A 23,238-nucleotide genomic window follows, 5' to 3' on the forward strand; every position below is an offset into this window, starting at 1 on the left:
GTGAACTTTAAATGTCTATTCTGGATCCATCTGGCATTTTTGTGTTATAGCGCTATCACACAGGATGGCGCCATTTAGCAAGGTACAAGATATATTATTATTATTTTATATATTTATTTTATGCCCTGCGATGGACTGGCGACCTGTCCGGGGTGTATTCCTGTCTTTCGCCCAATGTATGCTGGGATAGGCTCCAGCCCCCCTGCGACCTTGTTCAGGATAAGCAGGTTAGGATAATGAATGAATGAATGAATATTTATTTTATTCACATTGAATAGTGTTATTCACTGAAAATGTTAATGTCACTGTATGATAATTGTGTTCTCGGTGCATTACGCTATAGGCTAGGGTGAGGGACTGAACAAATAGCATTTGCGTACGTAGTTTATGGCCTATATATTGTAGTCGGTAAATGTGCATGTGGTTTTCTGCCTTACGTTCCAAATCACTATGTTTGTGCATCCCTAAATTCTGAGCTAGTGCTATGTAACATAATGTACGCATGCAAGGAGCAGGTAGACCAAGAAACGTGAAAATAGACCCATCACTAAAACACTGAAATAAGGGTTATTCTGAAACAAATCACATTTATTTATTTAGTTTCTAAACGGATTTCTTCAAAGTATTACAGCATGAAATTCTGGGCTTGTTTATATTTAGGCTGGAAAAGTTCTGCACCGGGAGATAAAGATGAATTTCCTTCACTTATGCTTAGAACAATAGCAATAGAAATTGTAAAAACGATGACGATCGATGAGAGAGAAATATGAAAGACATAATTGGCCTCTGGTTTCATCTGTGCAGAACTGACTCCATGTTAATTGGCAGCACGAGTTCCTCTGCGGCCGGAAAAGGCGTGGGTTGGAGTAGGACTGCTGTGGAAGGTTCGATGGCCAAAGCTTGGGCTGCTCTGGGTTACACAGGTCTGTGTCCCATTCAGATGGCCAGGCTGGTGAGAGACCCAGAGCTGCTGATCTTCTTAAACCTGTTGGCTGCCGCTATGGCGATGTAATTTTTCTGACAGGTGACGTAGACCCAGAGAAAAAGAAACACATGCGCGTGACTTTAGAAGATACTTAACAAAATATTTCAAAGCAAAGGTCTACAACCCTGGTCCTGGAGAGCTGCAGGGTCTGCCGGCATTGGTTGTTACGTAGACGTAACATAAGTTACATAACATAACGTTTGATAAGTTAATACAGTTACGCAGTTTATACGTGGGTTTTTGGAATGTGCAGATTGCAGTGTGGGGGTTAGTCAGTCACCCTTGGATTGTGGGGGTTAGTCAGTGACCCTTGGATTGTGGGGATTAGTCAGTGACCCTTGGATTGTGGGGATTAGTCAGTGACCCTTGGATTGTGGGGATTAGTCAGTGACCCTTGGATTGTGGGGATTAGTCAGTGACCCTTGGATTGTGGGGATTAGTCAGTGACCCTTGGATTGTGGGGGTTAGTCAGTGACCCTTGGATTGTGGGGGTTAGTCAGTGACCCTGTGTTCGGATCGCCCCACCTTCCACAGGCGCTTGGCCATGTACTTCCTCAGCTGGACCTGGGACCTGAGCAGGACGTTGCTGTGTTTGGCTCTGTCCTGGAGGCTGTGCAGCCAGGGGTGTCTGAGACACTGCCCAGCACTCAGGCGCCCACTGCAACACGCACACACACAGTCTTAAAGACACACGCACACACACACACACACACACACACAGTCTTAAAGACACAGACACACACACACACACACACACAGTCTTAAAGACACAGGCACACACACACATACACTCATAAAGACACGAGTGTGCACACTCACACACACACATACACGCACACACACAGTCTTAAAGACACACACACACACAGTCTTAAAGACACAGGCAGACACAGGCATACACACACAATCTTAAAGACACAGACACACACACACATCTTTAAGACACACACACATACACACACACACACACACACACAGTCTTAAAGACACACACACACACACACACACACACAGCCTTAAAGACACAGACACACACACACACACACAATCTTAAAGACACACACACAAACAGTCTTAAAGACACAGACACACACACACAGCCTTAAAGACACACACACACACACACACACAATCTTAAAGACACAGACACACACACAATCTTAAAGACACAGACACACACACAATCTTAAAGACACACACACAAACAGTCTTAAAGACACAGACACACACACAGAGTCTTAAAGACACAGACACACACACACACAATCTTAAAGACACAGACACACACACACAATCGTAAAGACACAGGCACACACACAGTCTTAAAGACACACACACACACACACACAGTCTTAAAGACACAGACACACACACAGTCTTAAAGACACAGACACACACAATCTTAAAGACACAGACACACAATCTTAAAGACACAGACACACACACACAATCTTAAAGACACAAACACACACAGTCTTAAAGACACAGACACACACAGTCTTAAAGACAGACACATACACACAATCCTAAAGACACAGACAGACACACAGTCTTAAAGACACAGACACATACACACAATCTTAAAGACACAGACACACACACAATCTTAAAGACACAGGCACACACACACATTCACTCATAAAGACACGGGTGCACACACTCACACACACACACACACATACATACACGCACACACACACAGGCATATAGACATGGGCACACACAGAAACGCACACAATCATAAAGCCACAGGCATACACACATACACTCATAGAGACAGGGGTGTGCGCACAAACACACACACACACATAAAGACACAGGCACACACACAATCATAAAGGCACCTGCACACATAGACTACACACACAAACATAAAGACTCATACACGCAGATACAATCATAAAGGCACATGCACACATAGACACACAAAGACACACACACAGACAAGACACACACACACTACCACAGAGACCCACACATCAGAGCATGGCAGGGTTTACACCAAACAGCACAGTTGAACAGAAAAGTAAAAGGTAAACCTAATAATAATTCCACATTGTGCTAAGTGTGATGAAAAGATTTAATCTCAGGAGATGGAGCAGGATCTTTAAGAACTCATTCGCATGATGAACCCAGTCACTGCTCCAAGGTATAAAGGGGAATTTGGGATGCCTTACAGTCAGGATGACGAGCACAGTGGCCTCAACCATTAGGAACAGACCCCTCCCACCCACCCCTCCACCCCGCCCCTCACCTCCTCTCCCGGATCAGCAGGTTGGACACAAAGTCTTTGGCCTGGGGGGAGACGTGCTCGAAGCCCTCCTCGTCAAAGTACCAGTTCACACTGAGCACGTTGTTCAGGGTCTGGGTGTCATCATCTCCCATGAAGGGGGACAGGCCACTCAGCCTGCGGGAGACACAACACACACTTTCAGCTCTCAGGGGGGTCACGCGGTGCACGGCCAGTGTAGTTGGCTGCAGTGGTGGCTGTTCATTGGCTGACGGTTGGGGGGCTGTCAGTCACAGTTGTTACTGTTGTTTTGTGGTGGTGGAAGCCATTGGGGCATCTGGGGATCAATCCGGTCGGCGCCTTGCATGGCAGCCAATCGCCGTCGGTGTGCGAGTGCACGTATGAACGGGTGAATGAGAAGCATCAATTGTGCAGCGCTTTGGATAAAGGCGCTATTATAGATGCCAACCGTTTAGCATTTTTACGATTCGATCAAAGTGGTCAGGTGACTCACAGCATGTAGGTGATGACCCCCACTGTCCACATGTCTGTGGGGAAGGACACAAAGTCAAAGTTTACTATCTCGGGCGCCAGGAACTCTGGAGTGCCGAATGAAACGCGGAGATTCTCTCGCGGCTTATATCTGAGGACACACAGACAAACAGAAAAAGGGGAAGAATTCTGAGATTTGGAATGTAAAATCATAACATTAAGTATGCTGTGCACTGCATACATGTAAAAAAATATCAAATAGTTTAATTAATAATACATATTCACAATATAACTGTGATTTATGTTTAATTGCACAAATTAGGTGATTTTCATTCATACTGACAAAAAACATATCTGGGAAAACTGCAGGTTTTCCTGCCAGTTCACTTTTTGTATATGACTGTTGACAAACAAATGGAGGTAGAGAAACACTACCTCCTGGCCAACCCAAAGTCAATGATCTTCACCTGGTGCCCATTGCGATTCACACAGAGGATGTTCTCAGGCTGCAGGTCATACAGAACAGTGGAACAGATTAGGCACTGACCACATTTTGCCATACACACACACACACACACCATCTGTCGGTCTCACCTTTAGGTCCAGGTGTAGAACATACATCTGGTGCATGTACTGAATCCCCTCACAGATCTGCTTCACAAAGATCACGGCGTCCAGCTCTGTGAGTGGGAAGCTCTCGTCTAAAATCCTCTCAAACAGCTCGCCGCCTCCCACACTGCACAAAACAAACGCACAGTGTAGCCCAAACCTCTTTATGTGCTACCGAACACAAACACACATCTTCGCCACTAAGCTAACCTCCACACTGCACAATACAAACGCACAGTGTAGCCCAAACCTCTTTATATGCTACCGAACAGAAACACACATCTTCTCCACTAAGCTAACCTCCACACTGCACAGTACAAACACACAGTGTAGCCCAAACCTCTTTATATGCTACAGAACACAAACACACATCTTCGCCACTAAGCTAACCTCCACACTGCACAATACAAACACACAGTGTAGCCCAAACCTCTTTATGTGCTACCGAACACAAACACACATCTTCGCCACTAAGCTAACCTCCACACTGCACAATACAAACGCACAGTGTAGCCGAAAACTCTTGATATGCTACCGAACGCAAACACACATCTTCTCCAATCCCCACTAAGCTAACCTCCACACTGCAGAAACACACTGTAACCCTAAACCTCAGCTGTACCCCCAAACAATCCCCTCCACACTAAATACGCTAACTCTCACTAGACTCTCCATAAGAGCCCCATTTATGTCTGCTGAATATGTCTTTCATTAGATTTCATAGCAGGGCAGCAACCGTTGCCTCATAGAGAGGGATATACACTCAGGGACCACTTTATTAGGTAAACCAAGATCAGTTAGATCTAGTCCGGCACACAGTAGACTTAAGTGTGATTCAGTTAGATCAATTAGATCCAGTCCGGCACACAATAGACTTGAGTGTTATTCAGTTAGATCAATTCGAACAATTAGATCCAGTCTGGCACACGGAGGGTGCCAGCATTACTCACAACTCCAGGATCAGAACCACCTGGTTCCGAACCTCGTAGGCATCAAACAGCTGGATGATGTTGGGGTGGCTCAGCTGGTTCATCACCTGTATCTCATTAAGCGACATATCCTGCCCATACAATGCACACGCACAGAGACACACACATTCACACCCACGCAGTCGAGTGGGGCAGGATACAGTCAGAGATGGACAGATATATTAAAGCATGTGGGTACTGGTAGCAAATCTCTTTCACACACACACATTAAATCATGTGTGTACAGGTAGCAGGTCTGTTTGATACACATACACACACACACACACTAAGGGTATATGTGTACAGATAGCAGGTCTGTTTGACACACACACACACGTACACGCTAAAGGTACGTGTGCACAGATAGCAGGTCTGTTTGACACACACACACACACACATACACAGACACTAAAGGTACATGTGTACAGATAGCAGGTCTGTTTCATACACACACACATTAAATCATGTGTGTACAGGTAGCAGATCTTTTTGATATACACGTTAAATCATGTGTGTACAGATAGCAGGTCTGTTTGACACACACATACACACTAAAGGTACATGTGTACAGATAGCAGGTCTGTTTGATACACACACACGTTAAATCATGTGTGTACAGATAGCAGGTCTGTTTGACACACACACACACACACACACACACACACACACAAACACAAACACACACACTAAAGGTATATGTGTACGAGTAGCAGGTCTGTTTGACACACACACACACACACACAAACACACACACTAAAGGTATATGTGTACAGATAGCAGGTCTGTTTGATACACACACACGTTAAATCATGTGTGTACAGATAGCAGGTCTGTTTCACACACACACACACACACACACAAACACACACACTAAAGGTATATGTGTACGAGTAGCAGGTCTGTTTGACACACACACACACTCACACACACACACATACTAAAGGTTGATGTGTACAGGTGCGAGTAGCAGGTCTGTTTGACACACACATACACACACAAACACACACACTAAAGGTATATGTGTACGAGTAGCAGGTCTGTTTGACACTCACGGATGCCTTCTCTTTCGCACTTCGCGCCGTTATGATTTTTGCTGCCAGTTTCAGCCCCGATGCTTTCTCTGTGCAGCGGTGCACTGTGCCAAACCGACCCCTGAGAGAGCAGAGCAACATGAGGATCACCAGGAGCGGTGCAACTGCTCTCTACACTCCCTCTATACTCCTATACTCACTCCAGGACCATTCAAACGTCGGTAAATTCTCACTCACCCATTCATACACACACTCGCACAACAACAGCAATTGGCTGGCATTCAAGTCACCAACCAGCTCATCTGGAGCACCGACTGCCAGATGACTGCTCTTACCACCTCAGCCAATGTCACCCATTTAGTAAACGCAACAAAGTCTGCTCAGTATGGAAAAACACTACTTTGTAGTGACGCCACTGCATCCCTGAGTAACGGGAAGCACTATTATGCAGGATATTAGGGATGCTGTTGGTAGTGTGTGAGGATCCACAGGACTGTGATCAGTGTAAAAACCCACAAAAAAAGATCTTGTGTATTTTCCTTATAGTGAACCTGGAAGGATCGATTTAACAGATTGAGCTGGTCAGTGAGACCTCATTGATTCAAGCTGAGTTGGAAAAGCATTTATAGTATAGTTATTTAGCTGATGCTTTTATCCAAAGCGACTTATCGTTCATTAGTCAAAGCAGGGGACAATCCCCCCAGGAGCAATGTAGGGTTAACGGCCTTGCTCAAGGACCCAACAGCTACACGGATCTTATTGTGGCTATACTGGGGCTTGAACGACCAACCTTCCGGGTTGCAGTCATGTACCTTAGCCACTAGGCTACAGGCTGCATTTGTCTGAGTGCCCTCCCTCCCCACCCCCCATGGGTGCATCTCTTACCCCCCCAGGACCTCCCGAGTGTTGATGACGTAAGTGTCGTGGGGCTGGCTGGGCCGCAGGGTCACCACGCGATGGGGGAAGGGCGCGGGGTGAGGCGGGTCATCGTCTAAGGCAAGGAAGAAAACAGTTCTGTATCTGTCCACCAGGGGGGGCAGTGTTTCCACACATCCAGCACCATTTATCCATGCCAGGAGCAGCCATTGCTCTTCAGTACCACTGCTTCACAATCACGACTGGCCGGGCTGATAATACAGTCACATTTACAAGCAGGCGCTTGACTTTCCGATTCTTAGGTGTGACAACTGGCAGTAATAGTTGGCACACAGAGCTACAGCATAAAATGAAGTGCCATAGTCGGTACAACAGGGAGATTGAAGATACAGCAGTGATTACAGAGTCGGTGTTATCAGTGTGTTACGCCTGCAGGCAGAGCTTTACGGAAGCAAACCAGCCTTTATACCCTCCCTGACCTCTACGGCACATATTCACCACCGTGCCTGTAGCCCAACACCTGTGATCATTACATTACATTACATTATTGGCATTTTGGCAGACGCTCTTATCCAGAGCGACGTACAACAAAGTGCATACCCATAACCAGGGATAAGTTCGCTGAAAGACCCTAGAGGGAAGTACAATTTCAACTGCTACCTGTACAACAAAGATAAGGACGAGGGCCAATTTTTTTTTTTTGATCAACACCTTCATTTGACCCCATGAAATAAAATGATGCTCAAAAGGCTGTTGACAGATACATTCATCGTGAACACTGGTTCCATAACCTGCATGCCTTAATCTCTGGAGGTACAAGCACATGCACGCGCACTCACGCCTTTAGATTGTACATTTGGGGATGTTCCCAGAGTTCAAAATGGATTGTCGTCGCTTTGGTGGAGGAAATGCTGTGTAATGTCTTTATCACTGTCTATTACCTAGAATTTGATGAGGGTGTGGAGTTACCCACAATCCAAATGCAGTTTATAGATCAAAGAGGTGTCCATTCCTGCGTGGCAGTTGCATGTGGGGGCGGTTGTGCGGGTGGGGGGGCAGGTGGCTGGAAGCAATCCCCCACTTTCATTATAGGATCAGCGGGTTTGGAAGGTCGGATGCCTCTCATCGTTTCGGGATTAAAAAGCTACTCCTGTCCACTTTCTGGCAGAGTATTCCTGTAGACTTTCTGCAATTACTCTAGTCTGATTTTATGTACTCTCACTCCTTGTTCAGATCCACTTCATTGTAATAATTAAAACAAATGTATAACTAATTTAATTGAAAAATATTTCTGGGCCATTCTGTGTCAACTCAGATTAAGTGCACCGCAGCATGTCTTCAATTCCTTTAAATGGACAGTAAAAATCAGTTTACTTTTTGAAAAAAAGGAACAAAATATCAGTTTTAAAAATATCCTTAAAACGAAGAGAGATAAATGACACCAGAAGTCTACATACTAAGTGCTCCCAAGATACCAAATATCAAATAATTTGGCAGTTTGCCTGTAAAATGATGGCCATTTTTTACAATGGATTTCATGCAACTAGGCACTCGGCCCCCTAAATTCTAGCACAAAAACAAAGCAGCGTATGAGGCTTGCATTTTCAGGATTTCTCTTCCTCATCATTGCCTACCAAAACAAGAAGGCAAAGAGATTGAAGACAATTCTATAATACACTGCATTCAAGTTGACACGGAATGGCCCCTCTCATATGTGTGACTGCCGACAACATCCCCGTGCTCTTCCCTCCCAACAGTCAGATCCGTACGTACCGAGTATTTTCTGGCAGACGGCGGACGTGGCCTTGGCCGTGTCTGGGCGCAAGGTGCCGTCGGGTGCTGTGCTCACTGTGATCTTAATGCCTGGGGCAGCAGGTGGTTTCGCCAGCACTGCTGGGACCCCTGCACCTGCACTACCTGTCTGTGACAGAGGGGGCGCCACTGAGTCAGACGGTGTGAGTTTCATGCTGCCGTCTGAGTCCTGTAGCCTGGAAAAGTTAAGAATGCACTGTAAGATACTGTAATGTGAGAAAAGAAGAGCACACTTTAAAACAAAGCATTAGGTTATTAAAAAAAAAAATTTGCATTGTTTGAGGATCCAACAGCAATGATCAGCTCAGGACCCAAATCCTGCAACCCTTCTTAGCGTCTCTGTTCAAGCCCAGTTCTCTCCACACTGCACCACATAGCTGCCCTATCAGTAAACTTCCTGTTCTGAGAGGGAAGACAAATTATCCGCAGTGACTTACATCGGAAACGTTTTTTTGGCCTGGCAGCAGAAAGACACGTGCTCAGAATCACTGCAGCCGATGTAGATGCATAAATACACTATAATTGTGTAACATCTTTATTATTAAACGGATGGTTAACTCCTGAATACCTTTGCAAAGAGACAGGACAGCTGTTTACGTGTCTGAGCGAACTATGGCTGTCGCCTGTCGTCAGCTTGGGAACAGTCACCGCCAGCAGCTGTCCCTGTGGGAGACTTGGGGTCATGGACGTCGTCGTCACCGTCGTTGTCCCTGACGACGGTGGAGGGGGCGTCATGGTAACCTCTGTACGGATCTGTCCCGGGGGTTTACAGGATGAACCGTCCCCAGTGTGGTCCTCAGCCCTGCCCAGGCCAGTGTGAGACAGGGCTCCCCCAGGGTGGCTCTGCTCCTCAGCCCTGCCCTGGCCAGTGTGAGACAGGGCTGCCCCAGGGTGGCTCTGCTCCTCAGCCCAGCCCTGGCCAGTGTGAGACAGGGCTCCCCCAAGGTAACTCTGCGCCTCAGCCCAGCCCTGGCCGGTGTGAGACAGGGATCCACTGGCCCTCCTGCCATCGTTCCTCACGGCCCCTGTCCCTGTATGAGGGGGCTCGTGACCCGGCAGCCCTGTTTTAGGGGCCAGCCCTGTTTTAGGGGCGCCAGGTTTCTGTGTCTTTCCCCTGGAGCTGAGCGAGGGTGCTGGCTGTGTGAAACAGGGCGCTGTGGGGATAAACCTGGGCTTTGACTCTCTGTCCTGTGGGGGAGCAGGTGCTTTCTCCACGCTCGTAGCCTTGTCCCTCCTCACGTCGTTCTTCACCTGTGCCGGGACACCTGTTGAGGAGACGACACCAGGTATCATCAGTCAGTCCTCTGTCTGCGTTACCCGTCTGCCCCCCACACTGCCCATCAGCTTACTACATTACCCATCAGCCCCCTGCACTACCCATCAGCTTACTACATTACCCATCAGCCCCCCGCACTACCCATCAGCTTACTACATTACCCATCAGCCCCCCGCACTACCCATCAGCTTACTACATTACCCATCAGCCCCCTGCACTACCCATCAGCTTACTGCATTACCCATCAGCCCCCTGCACTACCCATCAGGCCCCTGTGCTGTTCCACAGACCCCCGTGCTGACGGCTTTTCGCTCGGTGAATGTGTCACAGGTGAAACGTTTTGTTTGTTGAATGTGAAATTTGAGAAGGGTTAGGGTTATGTCCAGGATTAAAAAGCACACTGGGATACATGAGCTCCCGGTAGTATTTATAAATGTTCAGCATTTACCCTTCTGGAGTGTCACAAAGATGTGCTGTTTTACGGCCTGGTTTCTCTTCTCCGCTGTGGGGACAGTGCCCTCCTGCACGGGGCAGAGATAGAGCAGGTAAGCACACTAACAGGGCGGCATGTAAACACATCGTATACAGTGGGGTCAAAATGTCTGAGACCACTCGTGAAAATGCTTCCATTTTGCTTCTATTCCTTTCTGATTTAATACAAACTTCCCAGCATAACCATTTGAGTGAAAAGTTGAATCTCAGCATTATATGTTCCAAAGAGCATCTTGTGATGGTACTGAATGCTTGGCTTTTGTCAGTCTTCAAGTGCCCCCATAATTGTTCAATGGGGTTGAGGTTAGGCGATTATGGATTGTCCTGCTCTTCTTTGGTCTTTGAGCAGTTCTTGCAAAGCTTTGAAGTAACTTTCATTTGTTAAAAGTTTTTGAAAAATCCTTTCTGTTAAATTCTCGGATAACATGAAAAAACCCCTCCAGATTTGCAATGTCGCCTCAAAACCTCAGACCCCACTGTATCTGTACATTTGTTAATCTAATTCTGATAATGCTACAATCACTTTCAAGGCTTTAATATGTTGTAATATAAGTCACATTTGGCCTTTAATAAATAATTTAAAAAATGGCGGTACCTTTGCCTCTCCGCAGGAGTTTCTGACCGGCACGGAGGTCCTGCAGCACGGAAGCTTCTGAGGGCCGCCTCGGCCCTCCTGCCCGGGCGTGGCTCCGCTCTGAGCGCCCGGTGTGGCCCCGCCGTTCCGGCCCTCCGGGCCCCCGGGGAGCAGCATCTCCAGGCTGTGCAGCCGGTGGGCCTGGGCCGTGAGCGCGCTCAGTATCGCCTCCTGCTGTGCGGCGTGGGCACTGCAGGCGCCGCAGAAAGCGCAGGCGGGCCGCGGCGGGCCCAACAGCAGCGCCTCTAGCTTCTGCCCCAGGACGTCCAGCTTCGCCTCCAGCGCCACCAGACCCCGGAGAGGGGCCCCGGCCGCCCGCGCCGTCCCCATGGCTACGGCAGGACCCCGACGAAGGCTGACCGCCGGGCTTCACAAGAGCGCGGGGCCGGTGACAGTCAGTGAGGGTACCAGCGCACACTACCGGAAAAAGAGTTACACACAAGCATAACCACGGCAACACACATGCAATGTAGAAATTCGTACATACGCGAGAGCAGATTTCTCCTGTGCCTGAGTCCACCTGTAGAGACCAATGGACACCCAGCCCAGCTGCAGGGTGTCAGATCAGCTATATGAACGAGTTGCGAGGTGGGGGGTGGGGGGCCCTGCTGGATTCTTCTTCTATCTTTCCCAGTCTCAGCTCCAAATAGAAGCTGAATATGGGGGGGGGGGGAGAATTGTTAATGTGCCCTGATAACAGAGGCATGCGGGGCAGCTGGTGGCACATTGGGGCTTTAGGGACAGCGTGAGGACGCAATCTTTCCATTTCGCTCAAAGGCATGCATGCACACACGCGCACACACGCACACACATTCTCACACACATACACCCTCCAAGCAATTTATTAGGTAGACCTGTACACCGGCTTGTTAATGCTGATATTTCATCAGCCGGTCATGTGGCAGCAACTGAATGCTGAATAAAAGCATGCCGACGTGGTCAAGAGGTTCAGCTGTTGCTCAGACCAAATGTGAGAATGGGGAAGAAATGTGATCCAAGTGATTTTGACTGTGGCATGATTGTTGGTGCCAGACAGGGTGGTTTCAGTATCTCAGAAACAGCTGATAACCTGTGATTTTGACAAACAAGGCTCTAGAGACTGCAGAGAATGGTGCGAAAAACATAAAATTATTTTATTCATATATTCAGATCAATTTTCACTTCCAGATACTGTACCTGGTCTGCAAATCCATGAACATATGTATAGCATCATTGAATTTTTCTAAAAAAAGCTATATCCTATAATACAAGTAGATCCATAATTTAATGCCAACCACACTTCCGTTTCCTAATGTGCCAAATAACCACTACAATGCTGTGTCACAGGGTGCATCCAGATTGGTGGCCAGCATGGCTTACAGTGGCCCAGGAAACAAAACCTGATAAATCCAAGTTATCCCCACAGATATGAAATCTGGCAGGGTGGTGTGCGCCACACCGATCCGCCACCCCGTTAATAAAGCCAGCGGTGTGAGCCCTAGACCCCGTCCGCACGTTGCGTGAGAGATGGAGCGAAATCTCCAGCTGAAAGCTTTACGGCTGCGGACGGGAGACCCTGTTCCACCAGGGCCTTAACGGTTTGAATTTAGCCGTCATTTTAAATACATGTATATATTACTTGCAATTTCACATCACCACCAGGCAAGTTTCACCTGTTGGGCTAATCCAACGAGCCTCAGCCACAGCTCAACAGAAGGCATTTGCAAAAGGGGCTGAGAATTTGCAGCTAAAGCCCATTATGAAGCATGAAAGCAACACTGCCGTGACGGTAGTCTACCGTTGTAGACAGAGAGATTTATGGAAATGATCTTGTTAAAGGACACTGCATCCAGCGATGATGGGGTAATGTTATAGTAGGTCGTAACCACAGGAATTCAGGACAGACCTGGCAGGGTAAACCGATTTTCCAGCGGGGCCAGAGGCAGGGCAGGCCTTGACCCAGATGGCTAAACTTAGGCCAACAAGACTTGGCGTAGGCCAACCATGAAACGGTCTCAATTTTCACCCTTAGACGCAAAAACCCCATCTAAGCAAGAACACACAAACACCTAGTTCAATAAAACGGTTTAATGTAAAACAAGAACAAATGAATACATAAATAAAACTCGGCAAATTGCAGCACAATAAAAGCACCGGGTCAGGAATCGCAGGGGGGGGGGTTCACAGAGGTCAGAAGCGGGATCAGAGGCGGAAGCGGTCGGAGAAGTTTGGCGATTCGGGAACGGTCAGGGGCACCTCCCCCCGCTTCAGCTCCAGTGGTTTGTAGTGTCGGATCGGCTGAGCTTTGTACACCTGCGGGGGGGAGGCAGATTACGGACTTTGAGAAGACACAAAAACGTACGTTTCCCCATACGGGACACTGAACCGAAGACCTGCTTGCAGAACCTGGCAGGTGCAGCAAGCGGGTTATCGTGGTGTGTGCTGCCACCGACACCAACGGCCAGAAAATATCTCCCAAGAGTGCCTCAAAATAGTCACAGAACTCATAGCTCAAGACAAAAACTCAGAACATTACATTATTGGCATTTGGCAGACGCTCTTATCCAGAGCGACATACAATTGAGTAAACTAAGCAGGAGACAATCCTCCCCTGGAGCAATGCAGGGTTAAGGGCCTTGCTCAAAAGGCCCAACGGCTGTGCGGATCTTATTGTGGCCACACCGGGGGATCGAACCGCCGACCTTGCGGGTCCCAGTCATGTGTACACCTTAGCCACTACGCCACAGGGCGGTTACATCGGTCGAAGCAGCGAGAATTTCGGGCCGCACAGGAACAAGCGTACCTGCTCCTGCCTGAGGCGGGCGATTTCCTCCTGCTCCCTCTCCTCCTCGTCCCGCCTCCTCTGCTCCTCCATGCGCGCGCGCAGCGCCTCCTTCTCGCACACGCCCTGGTCGAACTCCAGCCGCTCCTTGGCCCGGCGCTCCGTGTTGAGCAGGAAGCCGTCGGTAACTGTGGGATGACAGGTGTCGTCTGAAAAGGGGAGAAGACAGCAGCCAGCCAAGCCAGAAAGCGCCAGAGAGAGGGGGGGGGGGGCAGCCCAAACACAAGACGGTTAAGCCAACCAGCAGACAAACGGCACTCCCACTCGGCGCTTCTCATGGTCCTTGCTCCCCCCGTAAATTGCATTTTATGAACAAATGTATGATGAGAATCTCTGTAGCAAATTGTTTTGGGCCTACAAAAGGGATAGGGAAATATTTCCATGGATCAAAATATATCCAGTAACCATGGGAACCCCGAGTGCACACGCAAGCACACCTGACACTTACCCACAACAGACCGATTCTCCTTCTTGGGCAGGAAGGGCTCCTTGTAGACGACTGTGTTGGGGCAGGCCTTGAACGTGGCAGCGTCCATCTGCTGCTTCAGCTCCTCCTTCATCTGGGAGGGGAGGAGAGCGAAGAGGCGCCGACATCGTGACGTGGGGCACAATAATTAGGAGTAGCGCACACTACTGGAATTAAAACCCTTCAGTGTAAATGATCGACGCGAACGGCTGCGGGGCCCCCCGGTGGCGGGAGGAACTGACCTGCCTCTCCCAGCGCTCGCTCTTGGTGGCCCCGCGCTGGTCGATCAGCAGCTGGAAGGGCTCCACCTGGGTGGGCACGGCCACCTTCTTCGCAGGCAGGTGAACCGCGCTGAAGTCCGGCAGCGGCTGCGCCTTGAACTTGGGCACCTGCAGGGCACACGGCCAGAGGGCTTGGGTCATACAAACATAACTAGATCCATCAATTCTATTAAACAGTCCTCCAGACAGGTCTTTTAAAAAGGTACAATAGGTAATTCCGGATATAACGGCGGAGAGGGAATGCAGCAACAAACACGATGAAACCACAACACTGTCTACTCCACCCCTTCTGTGGAAATTAGAACAGATTATCTACCAATGTGCATAATCACCCATTGTACCTTTTAAGAACCATACCTGCAATTTGGATGTCAGACGTGATGGCCATTCACTACAAATTTCCTGCCAAAAGTCACATTTGTTTGGAAAAAATATTTTCTCCATTACCAAATTCCTGGCGGAAAAGACATTTGATTGAGGTGGGGATATTCTGGATCATTCATGACATGCTAAAAAAAAATAATAATAATAAAATCTGTCGCTGGGGGCTTTTAATAGCACAAAGCATGTAAAAATGTTGTGGCAGTCGGCATGAGGGAATGACAGCGCTGTTGCAGTCGGCACTAGGGAAAGCGAGCGGTGTGGCAGTTGGGCAGTTTGTTTACCCCTTCATTGTTTGTTTACCCCTGCATTGTTTGTTTACCCCTTCATTGCGCAGCTCCTCCAGCCTCTTCTCCTTGAGAGCCAGCCTCTCCTGCTCGCGGGCGTCGAAGGAGAAGGGGCACACCTCCACCTGCGTCCTCTTGGGCTGGACGGGCAGGCCCAGGTGCGGCACGGCGTGGGCCTTCACCACCGACACGGGCTTCTCCTGCAGCACAGGTCAGGCTCACCAAACCACACCACGGCCCAGAACCACGGCCAACGCCATCCCCCCCCCACATACCCCACACGCAAACCAGACCACAGGCGTGCGCTCGCTTCTGAAAATGAGGCAGATACGTTGGTGGTGTGACTTTATGGTGCGTTCCATTTGTACTGGGAATTTCCGAGTTCCCAGTCGGACATTTCAACTGGAACGCCCCCTGAGGTGGGATTTCCGACTGGGAAAGTCGGAACGACCGAGTAACCCCGAGTTAGAAATCCAAGATGGCTGCTCCGTGCGTCAACGGTAAATGAAATCTCTCGTAATGTATTATTTAGCACTTCTGTTTTGTTTTTGTGTAATTAAATAAGTGGTATACGTAGTACTGTCCAACGTCTATCTGTGGACATGTTACTACGGTGTTTGTATGTATAGAATACCGTGTAATGTGGTGTTTTCAACTGGTATTGCTAACAATGGCTACAACGATAGCAACAATAGCACTGGAGGCGTCCATCTTGGTTATCCGAGTTGTTTACTGGAATGCGGTCAACTCGGGTGTGACGTCATTCCCAGCTCCGACTTCCGACTTCCGAGGTAAATGGAACGCGCCATTACATTCATGCAGAAGAATGGTTCCACTCACCGGTTCCACCTTGCGCTCCACGCGCACGCGGTTCTTCAGAGCGAAGGCTGGCGATTCTGGGACGGTGGGCTGCTGCACGCGCTTCTCTGGAACACCCTGAAATTTTTAAGGGGGGAAAAACATTAAGGGGGGTCCAGCCAGAGTGTCTTCGAATTATTGCAACCAAAAACACAACACAATACAAAACAACTGCATGGAGCAATCTGCTACAAACCAATCAATGGAGTTCATTTAGGCTGAATTCTAGGGACCTCGAACACCGGGCCTAGCTTAAGCTAGTTTAAGGCGTTGGAGATGAGCCAAAATGGGTGCATCAACACTGAGGCCAATTAATGACGGAAAATGAAGCGCCCAAAAGCTCTAAGCCACAGGTGTCAAACTCCAGTCCTGGAGGGCCGTAGTGTCTGCTGGTTTTTGGGGTGTTCTGGGTTCATTCATGTCATTGATTGGTTAAAGAATCCACACGCCTTGTTCTCAAGGCTTTAATTCGCCTTAATTGGCAGCTGATTGAAAGGAAACCGCAAAAACCTGCAGACACTGCGGCCCCCTGGGGATTCAGTTTGACACCCCTGCTCTAAGCTCGGAGTACGCACCACCACTTCCTTGAGGATGCGGAGGGGGACGGGCCGGGGGTGGAAGGTGTCGTCCTGCGGCTCGTCGGGCTTCCGGCCCGCCTGCCGCTCGTGGATGCGCCGGTCCGTCTCCAGGTGGAAGGCTTCGGTCTTCGTGGCTTCTTTAGGAGCCGGCTTTTTGGGCATCACCACCCCGTCCAAGATCTTCCTGTTCAGCTCCAGCGGTTTGATTTTAAACCTGCGCCACAGACGACGGCAAACAAAAAAACAACAACAAAAAAAAACAAAACACAAATGAATAAAACATTACATTATTGGCATTTGGCAGAAGCTCTTATCCAGAGCGACGTACAGTTGATTAGACTAAGCAGGAGACAATCCTCCCCTGGAGCAATGCAGGGTTAAGGGCCCAACGGCTGTGTGGATCTTATTGTGGCTACACCAGGGATTGAACCACCGACCTTGTGGGTCCCAGCCCTGTACCTTAACCACTATGCTACAAGCCGCCCTATAAAGCAAGCTCATTTTTTTTTTTTTTTTTAAACAGAGGATGTGCTCATATTAGTCAATGCTACAGAAACTACAAATTCCGTCACCCTGACCAGGCTTGTCACTTCACCAAACCAGCATTCAGCCAAGGCACAACATTTAGGTGACGCAGTACGAACACACTTGACGTGAAACCACAGCCAGCAAAGTCAGACCTGCTGACAGACTGGCAGCCATTCCTTGGGTAAAATATTACGAGGAATACAGAGTTCCATTGAACGTACTGCCTGATCTTCTCCAGCTCCTCTTCCTCCACCTCTGCGGTGCTCTTGACCGTCACGGGCCGGGCCTTGGGTCGTTTCATGAGCAGGGGCGTCTGGGGGCGCGTGATTCTCAGCTTTTCGCTCCTCACTGGGGACGGACCTGGGGGAGAAAAACATTTCTTTTTAATAAATCATAATCGATAACATTTAATCCGTAGTTGAAGCAGGTCAGTGTACAGACATTAACCACATGTAACCAGGGATACAAGAGCAAGGTCTGCAAGCAGTATGAGCCACATTATAACCAATACAACTAGGCTCACCACACGACACCCATTGCAATTCCCCTCACCTTGTTTCTTGTTAAGGTCCCCCCTCCCCGCCCCCGCCAATGCCCCCCCACAACCAACCTGCCAGCGATAAATTGAAAAATTAAACCAAGTGCAGTTCTGGGGACCGCACTATAAGAAGGACAGAGGTACTAGAAAAGGTTCAGAGAAGGGCAACCAGATTGATTGGAGGTATAAAAGATAAGTTACGAGGATACTTAAGATGCTTAATGTTTAAGCTTAGTAAAAGGAGGTTAAGGGGGGGGGGGGGGGGGGGGGGGGTTTGATTGAGGCTTTTGGAAATGAAAAATTGGCTAAGGAGAAATTCCGCACAGATATTCGGAAGCATTCTCGCACAGCAAGTGGTCAATGTGTGGAATAACTCGCCAACGCATGTCGTGGAGGCAGAAACACCGGGGGTTTTCAAAACCAGGCTTGATACAGCGTTAGATTCTATTTAGCATTTAGGCAATTTAGCTAGTAGGTACACGTAGGGGTAGGAAAAAGGCGAGCATTGCTGGGCTGAATGGCCTGTTCCCGCCGTTATGTTATGATTGCGAATCAGGTGCGAATCACTTGACTGACAGGTCGGTACAGTCACAATCAGACAGCAACTGCCAACATAGCGCCACGTCATCAGTTTAAAAAAATGAATAATAAATAAAAACTGGCGGTACCCTTCTCCTCCCTCTGGCGGCTGCGGAGGTGGTAGCGAGCCGGCGTGCGTTTCTGGAACTGCTGGACCTGCTCCGCCATGGACACGTAGGCCTCCCTCTCCGAATGCTTGCGCTTGGCCGGGACCGTCAGTTTGAAGGGCTTGGGGACCGTGGCCCCCCTCGGACCATTTGCCTAAGAAGCGGGACAAACGCACTTTCAGACACCCCACGTTTAAATTAGAAGACCGTTACACTACCAGCTAAAAATAAATAACACCATTCCTATATAATCATTGGAGTACATTGGTCTACGGCAGGGCGCTAGGGGGCAGGCACGACATACTGGGGCGGCCAGGGGCTTGCGAAGCTGGGAGTTGAAGTCCACCTCCTTGTAGTCCTGGGCCGCGTCGGTCGGCTTCAGGCGCCCGTCCGTGCGGAAGTGGAACTCCACCGGGACGGTGGTGGACAGCACCAGCTTTTTGGCGGGCTGACCTGAGGAGCGCACGGGAGGGACGTTAAAACAAAATCAGCACGCATCGCTCAGAAACACACACAGCTCCGCTAACGCAGCGGTACTGACTTCCTGCCACGGCCGCCTTCAGGCTGGCCTCGTTCCTCCTGCGCTGCTCGCCGACTTCCTTCTGCATGGCCTGCATGCGCTCCACCTCCTGCTGCTCCGAGCTCTTCAGCTTCGTGCTCCGCCTGCAGGCAAAACAGACACCGCGAATGAACGGGAGGGGCCGAGCGGAAATGCTAGCGGACAGATTAGGACGGATGCGTCAGTCCAGTCCCACTTTGCCCTTGGACTAAAATTTTACAAAAATGTAAAGAATCTAAAAAAAATAAAATAAAATATAAAATTAAGGGGTATAAAAGCTCCCAAGTTCAGCCACACAGCAGACAGGTGAAGGTGTATAAAAGCGGTCAGGCGAGGGGCGAGAGGGCAGTGGGGGAGCTCACCCGAGGCCGGAGGAGGGCAGAACCGACCTGCGGACCCTCTGAGCCCCGGCCGCTCCGCTGCGGCGCGAGGGCCTCGCCACGGAGCTCCTGGGGAAACAAAACCAACCCGCACACGCCGAGTCGTCAGGCCACGTCCACAACCACGGCGAGCGGACCGGCCGAGCCTGTCAAACCCTAGGCCAGGGGCGCCAAAAGCCAGTCCCGGAGGGCCGCGGTGTCTGCAGGTATTCGGTGCGTCTCAGCACGAGATGCACATTTCAGAGTCTTTCATTGGCTAAAGAGTCCACACACCCTGTTCTCAAGGCCTTAATTGGCGGCTGATTGAAAGGAAACCAGAAATACCTGCAGACACTGCGGCCCTCCAGGACTGGAGTTTGACACTCCTGCTCGAGGCCATAGACCAGAAAGTAAATGAGCTCAATAGCCAAAGCAACACTTGCACATTCAACTGACTTTGTCCCCCCACTAATCAATGCGCACCATGGAAAGGAAGTGTTTTTTTTATTTTAGGTTCAAATGGACCAAGACAGACCAAGCACTCCCTTGGGAGAGAAATGACACCCGGGAATAGTCAAGCATCAAATTCCTAGCATTCCAGAATTTCCCCAGAATGCATCCCCAATTGCATTCACAACCACACCCATGGTTGCCTGCAACCTCCCAAAGATTTTCACACTGCAGGCAAAGTTCAGCTAACTTTACAGCACTGAAGGCCACATTCAGCATTGGTATAGTTTTGATTTCACACCACGGGTGTCATTCCAATCCTCGGTGGCCAGGACAGCAGGCCACGGGGCGCTGCCAGACAGGGGAAACGCATGAACAGCCTCTCGGCGGGCAGGCAGGGCTGCCGGACCCCCTCACCTGCGTGGCTTCTTAACCGGCGGAGTGGTAGGCACATCAGCAGGTCCCCCCCTTGGATTCTGCCGTCTGGTGGATTCCATGCGCTTGGACACCCTGGCGGAGACAACACAGAAGAGTCAGACATCCAATTTTAAGTGCTTTAAACAAACAAAAAATAAATAAATAAATACAATCTCACTTCTCCACCTGCCATTTCCTAGTGCGTGAACATCATTGAAGGAGGGGGGAGAGGGAAAAAAATAATAAAATAATTTTTAAAAAAAGCTCTGGGCCCTGGGTGAGCAACACCCAATTCCACAAAGAGCAGTGTTCCTACACCTCCACTCCCTGCTCCCACTGTCTCTATTCTCCAAAAAGACTGAATAGAATGCTGTTGCTTTGTCACCGTCCCAAGTCGAGTGTGAATAGTATAAACTGTCAAACTCAACCCCAAATTATTTGGCAATACCTTCTTGCAGTGACCCAACTCCCAAAAACAGTGCAATGCCATGACAAAGTGAAAAGTAAATAAAATATACAAGCAAATATGAACACCTGCGTGGTTGGCGGGAGGGGCCGTTCCTCTGATTTTGACCTGACGTGGATGGGGCGGCATTAGCCCATGAGGTCACAACATTCGGCAGGGCCGGCGCATTCCCTTGGTCTGGATCTGAACAATAAGGCAAGAACGTACAGTCAGTCACACGTTCCTCTTATATACAGAATTAGAGTCCACAACAGAGTAGCGGATGAGACAAGGACTTCACACAGTACAACCAGCGGTCGTAAACCTCAGTGTTAACCCGATATGTTGATCAGGATGCTTAGGACATAATTTGCAAGGGACTAGAGAAGGGCATTAATAGCAGACTTGTGCAAACAGACCAGTGAAATACGGACCTGTGGCGGACTTGGCATCGTCACGTCGGGGAGACACCACAGCCCTTGGGAGGTCCATTCTGCGGGGTCTGCCCAGCGGCTTCTCGGGCTGCGGGGTAGTGAGCTGACCCGCAGCATTTGGGTCGGCCATCTGATCTATAGACAAATCAGTGTTAGCGTCCGAAGCAGTCCATCAGCTAAACGTGCAGATGTACGAATTACAAAAAGTGTCTACATTAACAATTTCACAAGCAGCTTTACAAAAGCCGTAAATGGCGAGTATCCTAGTTACTGGGAAGGCTGGGCACAAAGGCTCCGTGCAACAAAATCGCAGAACACCGTTGCGTACGTTAGTTGCTGTAACTTCATCGAATGTGGCGGATGCTCTTTAAATAAAGAATACAATAAAAAAAACAGATCGCCCAACTTACCGAACCACTCGTCAGCATTGTCGTCTGCATCCAAAGAACCGAAGTCAATGACATGCGATGGTGCATCAAACTCGTAGACGGCGGTGTTTTCTTCAGGCAGATCCATCTTCCTTTCAACGAACGACAGTAACAATAGCGTTAGCTAACGCTAAATGCTAAAGGCTCAAGTTAGTGGTTAACATTCAGCTCAGTGGGGAACTAGCCAAGTTCACAAATTTCAAGCAATTCGCCCAACGAGACGAATGTATACAACGTGACTAACTTAACCATACAATTAATAAGGAACCAATGTCACTTCATTGAGCTAACAGATTAAAGTTAGCTATCGGATTAAAGTTAGCTATCAGATTAAAGTTAGCTATCAGATTAAAGTTAGCTATCAGATTAAAGTTAGCTAACAACTTTGCATAGGGAAATGCACAACTTGGCTAAAGGTAGCGTGTGCGCTGAAACTAGCTAGTAGACTATCTTAAGTTAGCCATGAGGTTAGCCAACTAGCAAAGTTAACTGACCAGTTGACCACCTGCAAAGCCAGATAGGACCTCAGCCAAGTTTGTGCAAGTTATTAGTTATGGAGTTATTATAACATTAGCTAATCAACCACCTCAGCGAGCTCGCATAGCATAGCTGTATATATATATATATATATATATATATATATATATATATATATATATATACACAAGCTAGCCAACTCATTTAATGATGAGGTATTGACTAATGTTCGTTAGCTAACCAAGTTAACGTTAGCTCCGCAGGCCTGACTTTAGCTAGTTTAGTTAAATTTCCCATAAATTAGACAATGCAAGCAAACTAGCTAGGTAAGTGAACTGTTAGCTAACGTTTACGTATCTGATCATAGATTAAGACAACCAGCTAGCAAGCTACCGCCTGCTAAAGTAATTGGACAACGCGTCAGACTGAATTTAAGCAAAGATTATTCATAATGCTCCACAATTTCATAAAGTTGTTTATTCAGAGTTATTCACAGTTGTTTATTCCGCAATAAACAACTTCAGTCGAAATGCATGTTAACTTTAGCCAACCAAATTTGCTAGTGAATTAACTTATAGCAAGATTAAACATTGATGGAGGGGTTCCGTAGTTTGCAGACCTCACTGAAGCGAACACCAAAAAAGTCAAAACACATTCGCTTAAGTGATCAGTTCCGTCTTACCTCTAAAGCCTTTGGCTCCAAAAAGCGGATTTATAAATGACAAACTCCCTATGAGGAACTTGCTGGTTAATATTACAAAAGAATTTAGTTAGCTAGCTATATATGCTCACAGAGAAGATTAAAAGCGACTACCCGCACACGGACGATCAGTTGTGATT

At 48.5% G+C, this 23,238-nt stretch overlaps 2 protein-coding genes across 4 annotated transcripts; both read right to left on the reverse strand.

Moving 5' to 3' along the window:
- Positions 1 to 567: 567 nt before the first annotated feature.
- LOC133110130 (myosin light chain kinase 2, skeletal/cardiac muscle-like) lies at positions 568 to 11,735 on the reverse strand. The gene is made up of 13 exons (XM_061220010.1): positions 11,367 to 11,735; positions 10,728 to 10,800; positions 9,601 to 10,268; positions 8,965 to 9,112; positions 7,201 to 7,306; positions 6,343 to 6,436; positions 5,267 to 5,376; positions 4,302 to 4,443; positions 4,143 to 4,213; positions 3,730 to 3,858; positions 3,240 to 3,392; positions 1,511 to 1,643; positions 568 to 1,017 (listed from the first exon to the last, which is right to left on the reverse strand). The coding sequence occupies exons 1-13, from the start codon at positions 11,733 to 11,735 to the stop codon at positions 937 to 939; spliced, it is 2,277 nt and encodes a 758-aa protein (XP_061075994.1). The 3' UTR covers positions 568 to 936.
- Positions 11,736 to 13,457: 1,722 nt separating this feature from the next.
- On the reverse strand, positions 13,458 to 23,238 carry tpx2 (TPX2 microtubule nucleation factor). 3 transcript variants are annotated; one of them, XM_061220293.1, is made up of 17 exons: positions 23,081 to 23,238; positions 21,904 to 22,013; positions 21,494 to 21,628; positions 21,149 to 21,263; positions 20,615 to 20,707; positions 19,751 to 19,837; positions 19,371 to 19,492; positions 19,134 to 19,282; positions 18,812 to 18,983; positions 17,827 to 17,965; positions 17,075 to 17,291; positions 16,482 to 16,577; positions 15,677 to 15,841; positions 14,935 to 15,081; positions 14,675 to 14,786; positions 14,188 to 14,354; positions 13,458 to 13,697 (listed from the first exon to the last, which is right to left on the reverse strand). In XM_061220293.1, exons 2-17 carry the CDS (start codon positions 22,007 to 22,009, stop codon positions 13,587 to 13,589), a joined length of 2,133 nt encoding a protein of 710 aa, XP_061076277.1. In that variant the 5' UTR covers positions 22,010 to 22,013; positions 23,081 to 23,238; the 3' UTR covers positions 13,458 to 13,586. The 3 variants fall into 3 exon arrangements, with proteins under 3 accessions (XP_061076277.1, XP_061076275.1, XP_061076276.1); XM_061220291.1 differs by having other exon boundaries at positions 14,188 to 14,375; XM_061220292.1 differs by having other exon boundaries at positions 14,188 to 14,375; positions 21,904 to 22,009; positions 23,081 to 23,232.

The sequence above is a fragment of the Conger conger genome, chromosome 14 (assembly GCF_963514075.1).
Source record: "Conger conger chromosome 14, fConCon1.1, whole genome shotgun sequence".
NCBI classification, from domain to species: Eukaryota; Metazoa; Chordata; class Actinopteri; order Anguilliformes; family Congridae; genus Conger; species Conger conger.